The sequence below is a fragment of the Ceratina calcarata genome, unplaced genomic scaffold (genome assembly GCF_001652005.2).
Source record: "Ceratina calcarata isolate Rehan_Ccalc_2016 unplaced genomic scaffold, ASM165200v1 scaffold115, whole genome shotgun sequence".
Taxonomy (NCBI): domain Eukaryota; kingdom Metazoa; phylum Arthropoda; class Insecta; order Hymenoptera; family Apidae; genus Ceratina; species Ceratina calcarata.
The window spans coordinates 424,332-444,299 of NW_017132445.1; the positions used below are offsets into that span (position 1 = coordinate 424,332).

General features: G+C 36.5%; 1 protein-coding gene across 9 annotated transcripts in view; it reads right to left on the bottom strand.

Moving 5' to 3' along the window:
• Window positions 1-19,968, bottom strand: part of dgo (ankyrin repeat domain containing protein 6 diego) — a 100,321-nt gene that overhangs the window by 57,092 nt on the left and 23,261 nt on the right. For 7 of the 9 annotated variants that reach the window (XM_026812164.1, XM_026812157.1, XM_026812154.1 and 4 more), the window contains 3 exons: window positions 18,816-18,904; window positions 14,025-14,130; window positions 11,858-11,956 (listed from right to left, as the gene is read on the bottom strand). In XM_026812164.1, coding sequence (XP_026667965.1) covers window positions 11,858-11,956; window positions 14,025-14,130; window positions 18,816-18,892 — 282 coding nt within the window. In that variant the 5' untranslated portion in view covers window positions 18,893-18,904. The remainder of the gene's footprint in view (window positions 1-11,857; window positions 11,957-14,024; window positions 14,131-18,815; window positions 18,905-19,968) is intronic. The other 2 variants (XM_026812168.1, XM_018022099.2) reach the window with 1 other exon arrangement.

Consider the following 19,968-nt stretch of genomic DNA (forward strand, 5'->3'; position numbering starts at 1 on the left):
AACAAATTCAACATTTGCATTGTTTAAGTATATAGCCTATACATCCTTAATTTATAGTTCTGATGATAAAACATTCGACGAACACCAGAGAATCATTTTAAACCGGAAATTATCTTGAATCCAGTTAGTTTCCCCATTCGACTCGTTAAGTTAATGAACGTGACGAATTCTAGAACGTCGTCCGTTTACAAATGATTATTTATGGCTGCACGATTAAGAAATTATCACGTTTCCTACCCGAGAGCTTCACCCCTGATTGATTTTCTCCTCACCGACAGCCGCCGCGCGATAAATCCGAACTGATTTATCGTTTAACTGTTAAAATTGCTCCGGAGGCACTCGGCTTTGACCGACATACGAGTTTTATTGGATACTCTTCGATCTTCTTAAGGAAAACTTCACCCTTAATGGACCGGTTTTACGAGTCACACATTCTTTCATTTACCCTCTCTTCAAATTTTAGTATATAAGACACACGTTTCATAGCATGTATTATATTGCTGGGTATCTGTATTCTTTCAGTATATGTAAGTGATCAATAATGATTGAGGATTACTAAATGAAATTAGATGAACACTGTTTCTATTTTATTAGTTGAAACACAACTTCATTACAACCGTTCGATCACGTACTATTATACGATTTATTAGATGATTGAATTATATGATCCGTTAGATGATCACATCATATGATGCATTTAATAATTATATAGGACGTATCAATTATTGAAATGATTTATAACTATCGGTAATGTGGAATATTTACACGGAAAAAGCGATAAAATTCAATTTAATGGGGCATAAACTGAAGAAAGAAGAGTATGAATTGTACCGTATCATTACTGTAACATAAACTACATATACCCAACCCAACAACCTATGCAACACTCCAGGAACTGTAATAAATCCCGAGGAAATCTATTCGACGCACGACACGAAGCTAATAGCGTTCGCAACAATTCTCACGCGTCTTCGGCTTAGTCCGTGGCGAGCATTACACGGGGAACCGGCCCGGCAATCGACGCAACTGTCAAAGTCGCACTTTAACCCGCGACCGCAAGTAAAAAGCCGCAAATAACGCGCTACCATGGCCTCTCCTCTCCTTTCATCAGACGACCGCAAACGAAGTGCCACCCAATGCCTCGCGTTTCTTGCCGACTCACTACGTATTTTTAACCCATTCCATAAAACGATTCCGCTGATGGTATCTAATTCAATTTAATTTTATATACTCGAGTAAACAGGGAAATGAAACATTTAACGTTACACAACAAAAATATTCAGAACGTTTCATACAAGATGTTTCATTGCTAATAATACAAATTTCATTAAAAGTATTCCATGAAAATTGTTTCTATTCTTTCATTTGAAGTACAATTTTATGGAAATTATTTATAATTTATTAGATGATTTGTAATAAATACATGATTTATTATATGATTTACCAATTTTATGGAAATTATTCATAATTTATTGGATGATTTGTAATAAATAAGCTACAAGTAAATACATGATTTATTATATGATTTACCATTATATTCTTTGAACGTATTTGGCAATATCAGAAATGATCTCTGGCTGTACATATATGTATACAATATAATCCAATGCTTTATATCCAATCAATTTCTCTACATATTCGATCAGTACGAGCATGATAAAAAATTGTAAAGTATAAATTCCGAGCAAATGGGATTAGTATTTGTGAATAAATAACGCTGCTTGTGAATAAAGTACACATATTTTTTCTGAAATTGAGTGTAGTTATCGTAAGAGAAACCTATTCCAGGTACGTTTCATTAAGACGTAAATCGTGGTTGATATTGGGTAAGAGAGTAAGAGTAATCCGACTGGTTTATAGTGACACGAGCAAAAGTCTCGCAGTGGGGAATCCTACGTCTTATTGCTTCTAGGATTTTACGCGATTAATTATGATACAACATCAATCAATCGTTATTTTATCCTAATAACTTCACACTAACGTTGTAAGCTACAGATTTATTCCACAGACTGAGTATACGAATAGACCCGAAGAAAAAACTTTGCAATAAACAATTTTATTTATTAATTAATTATTGACGTCAGCCAAAAATTGTTTACAGAAATTATCTACGAAAAAGTTCGTAAGTTTGCAATTTTCTGGAATATACAATGGAAAATGTTAGCCAAGCATTACAACGTCCTGAGATTCTAGGAAGACTATTTTCTATCTTTACCTTATTCCCCGTCATTCTTGACCGATCGAAATTAATTCGCGAAAGTTTATCCTGTTATTGCTTTCCAAACAAGTTTATTACGAAATCGAATGCGTGCTAACGTCTGTACCATCTCATTATTCCCGACGATTTACGATATTTGCTATATCTTCATCACTTATCCAGAATTCGCGTGTAAAAATCAATCCTTGTTATGCAGGAAGTAAATTCTGCGATTTTCTATGATTAGATTGTGGATGACTTATGCAAGGTAAGACATTTAAAGATAGAATCTATATATATAATTTCTTCTTTGGTCATCCTTACATATTGTATGCGTTAAATTCTTTTATGAATGCAATTATAATACTTGTAATTAATGATTATCGCGTGAAACGCTTTTGCCGGCAAAACGTGAGAAATGCTAATTAACAATGTTTCTGACGTCTCGACCGCGTCTAACGAAACGTAACTAGTAACGTACTAACTCTTAACGTCGAGTAATTAAGCGTTACTTCCTGGAACTTGTCTAACCGTAGAGAATTGCTCTCTAAAACCTTACGACTCAAGACGCGTTAAATATTGGCATTAGATCTGCGATCGATACACGAAAAGAAGAATAAACGAGATTGCATCGTTATCACACGATTAATCTCATTTTTAATCTCGTTAATCTCTAATTTCTCATCGATTCCAAGGATCGAAATCATATTTCTTATCTTGAAATTAAAATTCGTAAATAGATAAACAGAATATCAGCATAGGCAGTTTTCTAATATATTCAAGTTGAGCGAGGAACGAAGAAACCCGCGATTCCACAGCAATTTCTATCATGAGCAGATCTGTCGATCCGTAAAGAGGGGAACCATCTTGATCAGGATGCATCGCGTACCGGTAGGATAAAAAGTGGCATGCCAATCGACAAGGTTCGAGACTGCTTTTTCCGGCCGTCGACCGGCAGCAGAACGATGGAACTTGAAATTCATAACGAGAATACCGACACGTCGCACTCATCGATAATCGGGGCTGTGCTACGTTAAAAACCCAACTTTCACTATTCAACTAAATACCACAGTACCATGGATGATTAGGACCTTCCTTAACAATAAAAACTGGAAATCGCATTGTAATTCTTCCTGTGTACAAGCCACTTCATTCTAGATTCTGAACCATTTCAGACCTAATAAGGATCGTCGCAGGAAAGAAATAGCCATTAAATCAGCAAACGAACACAATTTTTCCATATAGAGGATGGCATAATTAAGATCAGCATAATAAAATTTATTAATATTATCAAAATGCATTGAGAGGATGAATCAATAAAAAACGCGACATGTAATAATTTCATCAAAAATTTTTTCAGTGCATAATTTTAAATAATCCTTACTAACTCATCTGTACATGACGCATAATAGGGAAAGGGTTAATTCAATTTAGAAGACGAACAAGTGCGAATAGCAATGGGAAAGGAGGTTTCGCACGGAACTTGTCAAAGAAACTAATGAGAGTTCGTGGTAACAATACGGAGATATAGGGACGCAATTAACCAGCTATTTCCGTGTCCAATCTTCAATTACGAATACCGTTTCCCTCGCCACGATTTTATCCCAGCATCGTTCGATGCACAATAGCCAGCGCATAGAGATCGTAGCAACGATGCTCCACATAAAGAGCGATCGATCTCTCTAACTATTCTCAAACAAAATAGGAGCAGAGCAGAGGGAACCATGTGAGAGCACAAGGGAACTGTGAGATAACTGCAATTTACCATTCGACGTGTTTGCCTAGCACTTTCTTGTATAAGTATGCAAGAAGTGATGTAGCGTGAAATTGTTTTGGATCGAGTAGATTTGCCCTAACAATGTGATTCGAACTCGAACGGAAACGGTGAAGTGATTTTTCGATTATTGAGTTCTACGCCAAGTAAAACCGTAAGAAAATGATGTGTAAACAGAAATTCCTTTAATTCTATAAAAACATAATATCTATTCCACTACATTTCTATAACATGCATCGAACCTGCAATCTAGTGACTTGATTAATTATTTCAAGACACCAAACGCATCGCGCTATCAGTTTAATTCCATAAAAGAATATCTGTTTCACCATTTGATAGAATCTGAAAGTAAAGTACAAGTTTGAAAATTGTTTGTCAAGAAAGGCAAAGAAAATTTCATTCAGTTGGGAAAAATGCAACCAGTTTTGCAATCTCTGCCAGGTTTGTACTAAATTCTTGACTCTCGTTTCTACACCCACATTATACTTCCATTTTGAGCGGTTTGGTATCGCAACGATTAGCCTGTTTCCATTTTCGCGACTACTTGGAAGCTGAGTCGAGCTGCACCGGGTGCGCGTGTCGCTTCTTATCAAATTTCTGACAGTATTACGTTGTAACGTTACCGATATATCGAGAGCGTTGCTCGAAGCGAGTGCATCGAATCGGTTCGCGATATAGGAGTGGGAGAACACCAGTCAAACTGGTAGTATCATTGTCCCTTCGCGCAACGTGCAGCCATGCATGCAGACAGTTGCGTCTCGGTACATGTAGTGCATCTCTAGTTTATGTCAGAACATTTGTAAACCCTAATCGCGGTATTAAAGTAAATCGTTTTACACATAATTTGCTCGCTATTACAGATTTTAACAATTTATAGAAAAATTGTTCATTACAATTTCATTTAATGTATCGTAATTATGATTACATATATCAAATTATGTATTATAATTATATGAAGAGTGCAAACATGAGCGATTGGATGTAAGCATGAATGTGAAGAACGTTACAAACCATTTATTTATAAATGCATAAAATCCGCAGTCTACTCATTACTGTCATATTATCTGCAATATTTTCTGTAGAAAAGGTTTGTGAATTTTTTTGTTATCCCCTGTAGCATTAAGGTTACAATTAGTACACGTGTAGCGAGGTAAAAGAAAGTAAAGAAGGCCGTAATTGGCCGTTGAGTAATGACAGAATCCTCTCGAAGGTAAACTGAATTTCAACCGAAGAACTCTCTCTTCCCTTAAGCGTTCGCGTTCCACTTAAGTCTCGCAGCGGGTCTGACTAATTTCTCTCATTCTCCAACGAATGGCAGCTGGGAAATGTTAAATGACGGCTTTCGCTAAGAAAAAGTACTGTGACTATAGATAACGAGATTCTATACGTAAACCAGTTCCTGATAACACCTTCGAACTCGATTAGAATAAACGACTAAAATTCATTCGTCCAATTGTTGTGATGTATAATGCAAATGATTGTTATACGAAACATGTTTGCATAAAATAATTGATACAATTCTTGTACAACGCGTGATAACTGGTATTATATCGACTAACAATTTTATTCTGAATCACTGGCTGGTAATTTATGGACTTGCCTTTACTGAGAGCCTCTCAAGACCTCATTATTAACGATAATTATAATTATGATGTATTATGATCGCACATTTCAGATAAATTTAATAGAAGACTAACAATACCTTTCCATAAATCAACGCATTAAACTCCTTAATTATCACGTTTAACTTTTCAAAATATTTATTGCCGTACATTCAGCTTTGGTAGTCCCTCATTTTTCGGTCCACATAAATCTCGCCGTCTTCGTTGCATCGCGATGCAAAAGTGAAAGCCAAGGCAACGACTACATTTTCACTTCTAGCAATCCGTGAACCCGGTAAAAGGTATTGCATGAAAAAAGGTCTACCAGTAGGTGTAACGCGAAATCATACATCACCTGGTTCATGATTAGTTAATAATATCTTGTTCATTATAAATGATCGGGAACGCGGCTGGTAATTAGGCCTTGAACCGTGGTTCGATGATTAATATGCCATCGGGAGATTTATAAGTACAAATACGTGGATCGCGTCGTACAATTCGCGACGCTGGCTACCGGTCTACAGATTTGCAGAATTACGCGTGTTCTTCTCTTTTTTTATAGGTATAATTATATCGAAAGTACACCCCCGCTCATAAATCTTAAAACGCATTTCAAAACGGAATAAAATTATAAGTTATAAGAATGTTAACGATTAAGTTAATATTTTAAGGAATAACCATTCATTTAAAGATTCAATATAATTTTTCAAATTCAGCAAGTCTCTGGTGATTACTAATGTGCGATATTCATCAGATTTTTTTTTTTATAGGAGATGAGCACTTGAAGATATGTTAAAACTTATGAACGGCACTCTACCCTCACCGAGTTGCGCAATCCGAGCGTGCATCGCGGTCTTATGAACCGCTAGTAGATGGATGAACGGAGGACAAGCATGTGTGCGCTTAATGCGGTAAAATATACTTTTCCGTTTAGACGTGCAAACGCGAAAATCCATTTGTCAGTACGTCGCCGCGTCGCCAAGACGAATCGTTCGAATTACGCTTGTGGATAATTGAATTTTTCTATCGTCTATTCAAATTGATATTCATTTGCCTTGAATCTACTAATAAATCATAATAATGCTGATAGGATTTACATAGGAGAGAAAAAGTTAAAATTGGTAGTACGTTTTTGTTTCCACGAATGAGTAATTCCACGTTTTGTAATAAATAATTGGAAACGGAAGCTTGCTACTCTTGTATGGATTAAGCGAGGTATACATGTTACTTTTAATGGTAGCAAATAAAGTACTCGCGTGTTTAATGATGATGTACATCCTAGAGGAAGATGAATTAACCCGGGCTGAGGAAATTTAACAAATTGCTTTCTAACGTGCAACCGGAGTCCCATAAGGAGCCGCAAAAAATTTACAACGTATCTAATTTCTAATCTAATCCATTAAACATCCGAAAGCTATAAAAACATTCAATTACGCATTTCTCTTCAAGTTTCATCGTGTACTTCTATCAACTATTTTTCAATTAAAGAACTACGCGTATTGCGGCTTTATACTAATACGAAATTATTCTAAGCAAACATTTAGATTCATTGGTCTTCACACTTGCAAACAATTTTAGATACGTGCATTTTTAAATCTAAACAGTTTTCTACCAACTACCATTTAGAGAATCTATGCAAGATAACAAATTTAGAAGATCCCCTCAAGGATATATGATAATCAGCTTTGTAGTATAAGAACACCAAAAAAGATTCAGTCTTGGTTGAAAAGAAAAGAGCAATCGCTCCAAGACCGCCTACGGTCCCTTCAAAAAGCTATTTTCAGGCCAGGTATGATTATAGACCTTTCCCCATAGAAGAATGTGTGCAAAATTCCTCGCGCCTAGACCTTTCTAAGATACAACTTTTAAAGATTTATTAATATCGAGAAACATTATACACCGGAATTTTATATCATTATACGTATAAATGATATATTATAAAAATTTTGTTATACCAAAATCTATACGATAATCTGGTATACACATATTATTATATAGAAAAAATTTTGTCTGTAGACTAAGTAATAATTTTTATATAAAAAGAAACCTGATTTTCTTAATGTGAAATATTTGTGAATATCTGTAGGAATAAATCTTCAATAAATCTTTCTGAGGGGAATTAAAGAATAAGCCAATGGAAATCTTGAAGAACGAACAAACACAGTCGAGTTTATCTCCATTGGAGATTGGCCTAGTCGAAATTTATCGGATTTGGTGCGGTAGGATATTTTCGATTCACCAACGGGATATTCGAAAGAGTTACGAGGCTAAATGAATGCGAACACGACGCACGGCTTTAGACTCGTTTTTTAACCGAGGTTACGAGCCCCCCGAGAGCTTTCTCGCCTGTTCAGGTCTTGTTTCTCCTACTATATTATACTATTAGGCTCGCAGTAAATTGGTGAATTATATTTTTGTAACGATACGATTCAGCGTGCTGATACGAGGAACAAAGATTTAAAACTGCAATAATTTTTTGATCATTAAAAGACAGAAAAGATATTTGAATAACAGAAGGGAAATCAATTTAATTTCTTAAAATCTTTATTAATCCATATTTTCTTTTTTCTACTTAAATTTTTTTAATGTAGATTGTAGACAGAAGAAAGACCTGTCGAGTGATCGAGAATAACTCCACGTGACGCGAGTATCGGCCCGGGATAGCCAGGGAGTTATGCGCCGCGAATAAAAGCAAGAGGAGAATGCCAGTAAATCGTCGTAAATTTCATGGTTGTAAATGCCATTCAAGCATCCCCGTACCAGTTCGCGCGGCGTGTATGTCGATTAGTTGCAAAACTCTTTCGCCACGGTACTCTATCTTCGGATATCTTTCTAAATATTTCATAATTCCCCCGCCGATAAATTGTAGCAAAGTCGACTATCCACTCTCAGCATTAAATTCTCTTCCACGAAACCCTTCATCAAATATTACACTCCCTATGTATATTCCAAATAAAAATAATTACTGTTGAATTAAATTTTTCCAACTTTTAATTCTTCTGTATGATCGTATAAAGTTCTATCAATCTTTTGATATTCTGCATGATTAAATAAAATTTGATCAATCTGTGGATTCTATATACGATTAAATAAATTGACAATCTACAGATTTTTTACCAAATATATATAATTTTTCTGAACTCGAATCTAAAAAAACGACTGCGTCCATTCATAGAAGCTTCTATTCGTCGCGTGTCTTCCTGGCTCTAAGTATACATCAATCTCGAGAAGAAAAGCTCGCAGAGCTCATCTTTCCGCGAATCGAAAGAACTCGCTCGAGTTTCTGCGGAGGCACGCACCGCTGCTGCGGCGGCGACTCGCGAGCCGCACGTGGAATCGATTCGAAAAGGGCACAGACTGGGGAGCCGCGGTACATTTCCTCGACCGGTCACCAATAAATATCGAACTTTCAATTTGCAGATACCGTAGCAACGTTCCGCTGTCCGGACTGCCTTATACAGACACCAGGTACACCCCCATTCATAAATTTTAATACGATCAGATATCCTAACATGTTCAATTGATTTGAGTAAATAAAAACAGATCTTTTTATATCAAATTTCTATGTTTCAAAAATATCTTCACGTAAAACAAAATTTTATTAAAAACATTCATGACTGATTATATGATTTGTTATATGATTATTGTTGTCATCTCTTATATGATTTACTGTTCAATTTGCTGTATGTTTAATTACATGAATATGATTATATGATTTTCTATCAGATCTTTGGAAAAGCAACGAATAATTGTTTTCTGAAACTTGTGAACCGAAGTGTACTCGGGCACAAAGACCATAAGTTCAGAATACAGCATGGTCCCATGAACAAAAACGGCCAGGGCCGTGAATCGATGCCGGAAAGATCCGTTTAACCGCGATACCAATTAACCTTTCCGTCGATGTTACCGGGAGTTTCCATATTATCCGTTGTCCCGTTGTCGCGAAGACAATGGAAGGACAAAACGGGCTACAATCTATGGAACTGCATACTGGGAGAGTTTCACATTTTGCGCGAAATAAGATTTTGATCAATATACTGCACACGTTTATACAAAATATCAATATCAAAAATGAAATTAGATAAGAGTTCATTTTATCCTTAAAAATAATACTATATAAGTAAATACTTTTATCTTGGATGAAAGAGAGAAATAATTAGGTAAATGTGCAAAGGTAAAATTTATTCACAAATACATGAAACTCAATCAGTTGATCAGTGCAAGAGACTTGGAGAATAAAAATGCAACACGTCTTGATTCTCACATGAAATTATGCACGCCCCCGGTTCGTTAATTAATCCTTCCATAAACAGTGACACGAAATCGCCCGTAAAGCGACGATGTGGAATAAAATACGTGAAAATAAAAATCGGGGATCAGTGTCACATCGTGTGCCGAGGCAACAAGATATTCACGGGAATTTAGTAGGAATATTCCGCGGCCACCAGCGGCGCGTACATCGATTCTAAATACAACCACCCGAGGGTATACCCCTCGCTGGCAGGATCTAGCCAAACGTGTTCTCCAGCCGGAGAAGATTGGCCGTCAGTCAACGCGGCAATGGATGCATTGTAGCCGAGCCGAAGCCGGATCTTCCTAAGCGATAACCGAGACGATTCCTTACCCGATCTTACCAATGAATCATTGTCTTCGATACCACGTTTGATACCAGGGCTTATACACTCTTAACTGCTGATTGTTTATCAATAAATCTGCTATGAAATCATATAATAATAATCATAAAACAAAACATGAATATGATTATATGATTTTCTATCAGATCTTTGGAAAAGCAACGAATAATTCTTTTCTGAAACTTGTGAACCGAAGTGTACTCGGGCACAAAGACCATAAGTTCAGAATACAGCATGGTCCCATGAACAAAAACGGCCAGGGCCGTGAATCGATGCCGGAAAGATCCGTTTAACCGCGATACCAATTAACCTTTCCGTCGATGTTACCGGGAGTTTCCATATTATCCGTTGTCCCGTTGTCGCGAAGACAATGGAAGGACAAAACGGGCTACAATCTATGGAACTGCATACTGGGAGAGTTTCACATTTTGCGCGAAATAAGATTTTGATCAATATACTGCACACGTTTATACAAAATATCAATATCAAAAATGAAATTAGATAAGAGTTCATTTTATCCTTAAAAATAATACTATATAAGTAAATACTTTTATCTTGGATGAAAGAGAGAAATAATTAGGTAAATGTGCAAAGGTAAAATTTATTCACAAATACATGAAACTCAATCAGTTGATCAGTGCAAGAGACTTGGAGAATAAAAATGCAACACGTCTTGATTCTCACATGAAATTATGCACGCCCCCGGTTCGTTAATTAATCCTTCCATAAACAGTGACACGAAATCGCCCGTAAAGCGACGATGTGGAATAAAATACGTGAAAATAAAAATCGGGGATCAGTGTCACATCGTGTGCCGAGGCAACAAGATATTCACGGGAATTTAGTAGGAATATTCCGCGGCCACCAGCGGCGCGTACATCGATTCTAAATACAACCACCCGAGGGTATACCCCTCGCTGGCAGGATCTAGCCAAACGTGTTCTCCAGCCGGAGAAGATTGGCCGTCAGTCAACGCGGCAATGGATGCATTGTAGCCGAGCCGAAGCCGGATCTTCCTAAGCGATAACCGAGACGATTCCTTACCCGATCTTACCAATGAATCATTGTCTTCGATACCACGTTTGATACCAGGGCTTATACACTCTTAACTGCTGATTGTTTATCAATAAATCTGCTATGAAATCATATAATAATAATCATAAAACAAATCGTTATATAATTAGTTTTATGAGTATTACTATATGATTTATTATATGATTCATTACGTGACTATTCCTATGATTTATTATCAAACTTTTTAATAGATAAACAATGATAGACACTTGGAAGCTTAACTGGAGGAAGTTAGAACTCGGTAAATCAACCATTAAATTTGGTATTGACATAATTCATGCCGGTTGCATGTAATTTCAAAGACAAGAAACATCTTGGCCTTGCCAACTAAATAAACCGGCAGTTACAGCTGTAATTATCTGTATACCCTTCATTACTTGGCGTATTGATATACTGCGCGGCCGACACGCGGAACAACCCACCTACCCTGTGAATTATTACCCAATTCCGGATTGCATCTTGCTTCGGAATTTACAGTTCACGTATCTCACCATTCAGAGATCCAAATATTCCTTCTTTAGAATAATCTAAGGAACGGAATTCCTGATTTAATGGAATCGTATTTTTATGTACTCACGTTGTCTGCAGTGTTCACGTCGACCTCTCGAAGGAGCAAAGTTTCACAGACGTCCACGTGGCCTGCTGCGGCAGCCAATATCAAAGGAGTCCTGCCGTTCTGTTAAACAAACAACAATTTCGAATTATTCATTAAAATTTATGAAACGTACAGAAAATGTAATGATGTTTAACAATTGTAATTAACAGTAAAATGAGGGTGCATGAAATTTAATGAACGTAACAAACGATAAGGGAAAGTGTGAATTTCACCATCGAATTAATTTTCCCAAAGCGTAATCGGAAGAGACCAATTAGGAGCGTAATTAGTACTTGTAAAATATAATTCTTGTGTCGAATAAGTTCCCACGATCGACACGTAGTTAATTAACGCGAGCCAACGGATCTTTGCTATTGAACAACCCGACCAGTTCTTAATTCTAAATCTTGCTTAACCCCTCGAACGGAAATGACGAGTCCAGCTCGTCATAAACTTTCCTGAACAAACTGACAATGACGAGATGGACTCGCCAGAAATTATTGAGGTTTGATGCTAATATAAATATATAACGTGTAGAAATATTACCAGATATGGCTAAAAGATTGGGGGATATTTTATGCAAAAGTGATAATGACAGCTGCTGACTGATGAGCAGTGCTGACTGAAAATAAATTGTCGTTCAAGGGGTTAAGCTTTCAATACGTTTTTATGAATTGCTATATTTCTTTAAACAGAGATGTAGCTGGCCTTTCTGAATTTTTTAGATGTCACAGTCGTCCGATCGAGATTACGCTCTTAATCTCTGTTAAATACTGGACGATCTTTAACATTCGAGTTGAATGCAAGAGGCATTAGTAGCATTATACGCCCGTTCCTGTCCGATATTAAAGACATTGGTTACGCAAATTTAACAAATGGCGGCGTATATCATTTTGACGCGGCGAGTAACCCATGTTCGAATTTCCTATAAGGCCTGTGCCTCGTTGCCCCGGGTAATAGAACGCGCCCGTGGCAACCACTGCGCGCGTTAATGAAGAAGTATATCTTGTCCGCGCACTGCTAGATGCAGGAAGCGTAATATATCAAATAATAAATAGTTGCGAGTATGAATCAACCCGAAGGATGTGCGGCCAACATAAATTTCGTTTTGAACCAACAGCACGATGCCGTGAAATCGACTAATTCCCTCGTTTTCGTTAAAACGCGTTGAGGAACCTTACCCAATTCGTGTATAAAGAAAATAAATGAAATAGAAATATTCAGAATGAATATAACAATTGAAACAATCAATTATTTGCTATTAATGCAAGATATATGCATTTTTTATTTGATGAAACTTACTGGATAAATTAATTCTCATATATCTTCTAAAGATTTCAAATCAGAATTCATTTTTTGTAATCACTGAATAACTCGGCAATTTAATTACGAGAATTCCTGCAGTCAAGTAATAAATCACTCTACGTGCCTATTTACATAAGTGCGATAAAGCACAAAATTAAAGAAAATTTTGTAAGAATTCAGCGAATGCCGGATTTCGCCGACTTGCAAACTTTCAATTATTCCACGCATTCGCCTCGGACGCGCGTCGTTTGAATAATAAGCTTCGGGGTTCGCCGGCGGCGGCACGAAAATATCGTGAGACGATTAATTTCATCGGCGCAATTAAGGGAAAAGTAATTGTAATGAATGCACGGATAATCTGGCAAACGTTACCCCGCGAGCCAACCTTTTGACAAATGCGCGCCGGGCACGCTTATCTGTATTCCCACCGACCGACTGTCATAACCGGGATGCGAATGCGTAATTAATATTGCCCATTCTCGCGCGAGCCTGCTCTTAATTAACATTAATCGATTTACGACTTTGCCTAGTGTAATTAAAAGAAGTCGCTGCTGATTAATTTATGTAATAAAATTCAGGTTTGCGCTAAATTAATACTTTATGTGCCAAGGATGAACATTTGAATAAGTGAAATTCATACCAAAATTATTATTAGAATTTTTACTAAATTATTTATGAGCAATAACTGTGTCCAAGTAGTTTTATGTAGTGATTATCGAATCATAACATCGATGATGAAACAATAGATGTGAAGAATTTGATGCTGTGCTAACGATTTCCTATCTTTTAATGAGATTCCACCCTTAAAAGGATTAAAAGAAAGGAAGGGGAAGAAGGAGCTTACCTCATCCGGCAATGGTTTAATATCCTCGTCGAGGAGACGAGCAACCCGCGCTACGTCGCCACGTGCGGCCGCCTCGCGTAACTTTTCTGCCATTCCAACCACGCATCTGCAAAAGAAAAGGAAACGGCTTGTCATTAGCGGAATACGTTTTAACTTCAATGCTTTTCATACACGTCGATTATTACGTCAGATACGCCGGTGCCATTAATTTCTTTCGAAACAAGATCATCCAGATTAGATCTGGATTTTTTACAGACCACTTTCATTATCATTCCAACGAAATTTGAGAAGTTAAACTCACGTATCTCTCAAACGGAAATATTATAATAAAAATTAATGTAATACTTCCTTTAAATAATAATTATTGTAATGCTTTTAATACAACATTGGATACAACGTTTCGTAGAACGATTGCTACAATAATTCGTACATTAATTGATACATTTTCTCTTCTGGTTGTTAGCCTCGCGAAATTCACGAATTCTTTAGCATTAATTCTTATTTTGTTGAAGGTTTTATCACTAGACAGGACTCGAACCTCCGCCAGATAGATAAACCTGGGAATACAAGTTTCCGCCGGATGTCGACCGGTTAAGGACATTACGCACATGCTATACGATAGAGCAGACAAAAACGAGAAGGTGAATTCTGCGAATTCGAGACGAGGCGATGCTTGCGAGGCATCGGCGCAAAAATTACTCGTATTTTCATTATGATAATTAAGTCCAGGTCCGGATTCTCAAATCGCTTTACAAGTAAAAAATCGTTACTTCAAACCAATTAAAATGATTGATTAAGAAACTGAGATATTCTAAGCAATCAGAATTGTATTTTCAACTATGATTTCGAATCTTCGTTACAGAAATTAAAATGCATTAAAAATAAAAACGTTTTAACTTCAATGCTTTTCATACACGTCGATTATTACGTCAGATACGCCGGTGCCATTAATTTCTTTCGAAACAAGATCATCCAGATTAGATCTGGATTTTTTACAGACCACTTTCATTATCATTCCAACGAAATTTGAGAAGTTAAACTCACGTATCTCTCAAACGGAAATATTATAATAAAAATTAATGTAATACTTCTTATAAATAATAATTATTGTAATGCTTTTAATACAACATTGGATACAACGTTTCGTAGAACGATTGCTACAATAATTCGTACATTAATTGATACATTTTCTCTTCTGGTTGTTAGCCTCGCGAAATTCACGAATTCTTTAGCATTAATTCTTATTTTGTTGAAGGTTTTATCACTAGACAGGACTCGAACCTCCGCCAGATAGATAAACCTGGGAATACAAGTTTCCGCCGGATGTCGACCGGTTAAGGACATTACGCACATGCTATACGATAGAGCAGACAAAAACGAGAAGGTGAATTCTGCGAATTCGAGACGAGGCGATGCTTGCGAGGCATCGGCGCAAAAATTACTCGTATTTTCATTATGATAATTAAGTCCAGGTCCGGATTCTCAAATCGCTTTACAAGTAAAAAATCGTTACTTCAAACCAATTAAAATGATTGATTAAGAAACTGAGATATTCTAAGCAATCAGAATTGTATTTTCAACTATGATTTCGAATCTTCGTTACAGAAATTAAAATGCATTAAAAATAAAATATATATTACTTTCGAAGGTTGACAGAATTCTTAATCTAGACTTCATTCTCTAAATTGATGTTATACAAATTTCAATCTAAAATCTAATTCTAAGTTAAATTAAATTATGAGTTAAATTAAACAATCCTGTGCATCTGTTTTAGTAAAAACAGATAAAATACGAGAAACATTCGATTAATAATCTTTTGAAATATTTAATAGAAAATATAAACTAGTATTTATAAGGATTAACAAAATAAAATCTGTGAAAGGGGAACAAATTTCAAGAGAGAAATCCTCTGATCAAATTAATATTACACGGACTCGTAATCCACGTGGCTCTTCATTACAAGGGCGGAAAAGGCGTGACGAAGAAAAAGAAACGCGTATCCTCTGCAAAGGGAACAATGATACACGACGCTATTGTGTTTGGAGACAATGGACTCGATGGCTTCGTGAGTTGAAAAAATAAATTAAAAAATGTGCCACAAGGATGATCCGATTCTTAGTCACTCCTATACCTATAATACTAGAACATCAAATCTACTCTAATTTTCTTTTAAGCTTCAAACAAAATGAACAAGGAAGAATCAATGAATAAAAAAATGTACCACATGGACCACCAACACTTCGCCCTTCGTCGCTCGTGCTTACTGGAATATTAAATGATTGTACTTTAATTTCCTTTCAAGCATTCAAGAAAAGGAGAAGGAAGAGAATATACAAAATTTATGCACAGCTGACGCATTAAACTGTCTCAGCAACCGCGCCCCTTTTTTTGCGTTTGCCGAAGACGCGTGCAAGCATTAATTATAAGCACTTTAGTTCTAATCTAGCTGTCTTACGCCGGTAGTAAGGAGAAAGGGAAACAGGAAAGAATTTAAGAGTTTGATTAATACAACAGATTACACGCTTCTTTCCTATTGCCAAACAGGATCATCCCATAAACACGGCATTATATATAATATTTAGTTTTGCCGTAAAAACTGAATATCCTTAGCCTATCAGTGAACAGCCAACTGCTTTGAATGCGGCACCGGCAGCGATTATTTAGCATTCTCAAATGCTGTTTAAATTTATTATGAGATACAGGCAACTGTATCTTCTACAGATAACATCTTAAACAGCCTCTAATAACGGATTCACAGTTCATACACTTGCGAGAAGGTGAACAACCTCCTATAAATAAATCACATAATGAGAAATCGAAATATTTTATATACTAACTAACCCAGAACATAAAATATTTCAAGGAATCGTCGAAACCCTGATTTATTAAATTATCAAACATGTTTGCCATAGATTAAAACGCCCGTATATGCAAAACAGCAAACAGATGCATCAACGTAATATGAAATTTTCACATTCGACGTTGATTAATGACCCTCACGATTTCTCCCTGGTTGAGTTAAGCAGATATCTACTAGTTAAAGAGGATTTTACTCCAATGGTACAACTATATGTCTTGAAATGAAAGTAAATTAAAACGCTAAGGTATACACGGTATTCAGATTGTCGCGCATTCATCGCGTAATTAAATTTCTTGTCCACGATTTATGGGAAACGTAACCGGCCCCGGATCGATGCTCGATCAATCACGCCTCGTTAAACGCGTTCGAGAAATCGACCCGGTAATGTATTTCGAACATTGTCGATAGAAATCGATACTACCTCTGTTACTTTCAAACGAAAGTGTTCAATACACGGATCTATGGAAACAGAAGCTAATTACATTTAATGAAGATCAGAGATCGTTGTTAAATATGTATACAAGGTGAATCAATCATTAATTATTGCTTTATTTCAATGAATTTTATATGTGATACGCAACTCATTAAATGCATGAATTTTTGTATGTAAAAATAAATTTTTAAGGTAGTTAGCTTATCTAACATAAATATTATTATCGACTCAATCAGTATCCTACTTATTGCTTATTTAATTCGTCCGATTAAGATCAATTGGCACACTGCAATTACACAAGTCGATCGATTCTGTAATAGAACGAAGTGAAAACGGTATAAGAAGAATCATAAATTTACTAGTCTTAAATGTCTTTCATCTCTTTAATCACAAATCACATGACTCAAGTCTGGAGATATTCTCCTACCTCGTAGCAATTTAATTATCACGCGTCCATTCCTCGTCATCGCGATCAATAAAAAAAGGAAAAGTCTTTCATCGAGGCAATCACCGTGTCCCACTATGTAGCTTAATAACTGGGGAACAAAAAGAGGTTTATAATATATGATACCAGTTTACGAACGCAGCATTTTGTGAAAATCCAATCAAAAAGCGATTACTCATTTTTCTTAATACATCATCTTTTGCCCTTGTCCGCAAATAGTAGGGGATTTTCTTATATCTGATTGTAACATTTTGATTCATAATTAATAAGAAATACGAGCTCGTAAAGCTTCTTTTCAATTTACAAAGACTGTAATTACAGTATATTCACTTTCGTTGAGAATAATGTGAGAAAAAGTTTGATAAGAATAAAGTATATTTACACGAGCTTTGAGGAATGAAGAAACATTGTCTCTAACAGATAAAAAATATTAGACAACAACTATTGTTCAAAAATATATAAAAAATTTTATAAAGAAAAATTATTTAGAGAATGACAAGAAGGTTTAATTGTGAGGAATGACGACCGGATAAACATTCAATCAGCGTTGAAAAGGAGTAGCGGAAAGGCGACGGTTTTGCCGGCGATCAACGCAAGAAAGTCTTGAATCAAGACCGCAAACGATCGAGCGATGCGACCGTACCCGTAATCAGGGGCAGTTGCTGGAAAGACTGGATCATAAAGCATACTCGCTTGTCTTTCGGGTAATAATTACCACGGGGTACGCGCGGTCGCGGAACGCACAGAAAATTATCGTCCCTGTATACCATAAGGAGCACCTGTTGCAACGATGAAACTTGCCAAGGGTCTAATTTCGCCACGGCACGCTCGCCCGTCGCTCATTTGCATCTACACAATGTAAAAACTACTCGAGATAGTCTAACAGCGTGATGTTAGCAAAGCAGCAAATAATTATTCGTTTTACTAAAAATACATTTCTCATTTTATGCATTTATAATAGGAAGAAATTGGAATATAAACACTACGTGTAATGTACAGAAATTGTTTTTAAGCAACATCAGGTAAACTAAAATTGTTAGTCAGTCGACTTACATCTGATATGCTCGAGAAATTCCTCCTTCGGCATGCCCATACATATCCAACAAGATCTCAGCCCTCGTTCGAGGCATCCTTCCACCGTGCTATACACCGAAATCCGATCAAATTATAAATGAACCTCCATTTAAAAGGGTAATAAAAAAATTAGGACACCTCCGAAACAGAAGAAGCGTGTTTCTGACTGCAGTCGTAAAAATAATTATACCAGACGATATATTAAATTAAAATCGTATCAATGGGATATGAGCGAATTATAATTTAGATAATAACTGGCCGTTCAGGTCGTAATTAATACGCTAAATGGTCGGCTGGAGCAAAACGCGTGACCGTCTCAGTTGTAAACGAGACGGCCGTGTGATATCGTAATAAAATAAAACGAAATTTACTACACGGTTTCAATTAATTTATCTCGACCCTGGGAGACCTTGAATGTTCTCCGCGAAACCAAATTCAATGACAATAATTTTTCACGGTGGACATTAACGATGCAATTGAATTATCAGGTCCACTTTCATTGAAGTAAAATTCTAATATTGTATTATCATATTAACTTTGTAAATGATCAGAATTATGTCCAAAGCATTGGCAATTTTTATTAATCGCATACTAACATACTTGACCCACAGGACATATGAAAATAAAAATAAACCGAGTACCAAAATGGTAGACTCGAAGCCAGGAGGTTGAGGGTTGAAACCGCAATATAATAAAAATACGAAACGACGCGATTGATTTCCAATGGATGAATTAAAATAATTGAACCCCTCGTTTTGAATCATGCCTTAGGATGCTCGCATCCGCATCACTATTCACCAATTAACCGGCATCGGCGACGATTAACTAGTCTCGACATCAGTATCCGTACCGACACGGTTATCTGCTTGTCTCCGAGGCGAAGAAGGCGGCAATGAGAAATCTTTTAATTAGAGATCCGCCGAGATAAGAATGTCCGACGTTGCGGCGCGTTGAACATTCTTGTAACGATCACAGAATTTGGCCATTAGCAAAAACCGCAGAACAAAGCAGTTCAATTAAATGCTTGAGCCCGGGCCGAAATCACCTGCGAACCGGTATAAGAAACAAGCGACACCGACAATTTCAAATGCTTCGAATCATCCACGAGATTGATTCTTCGTCACTCACATGT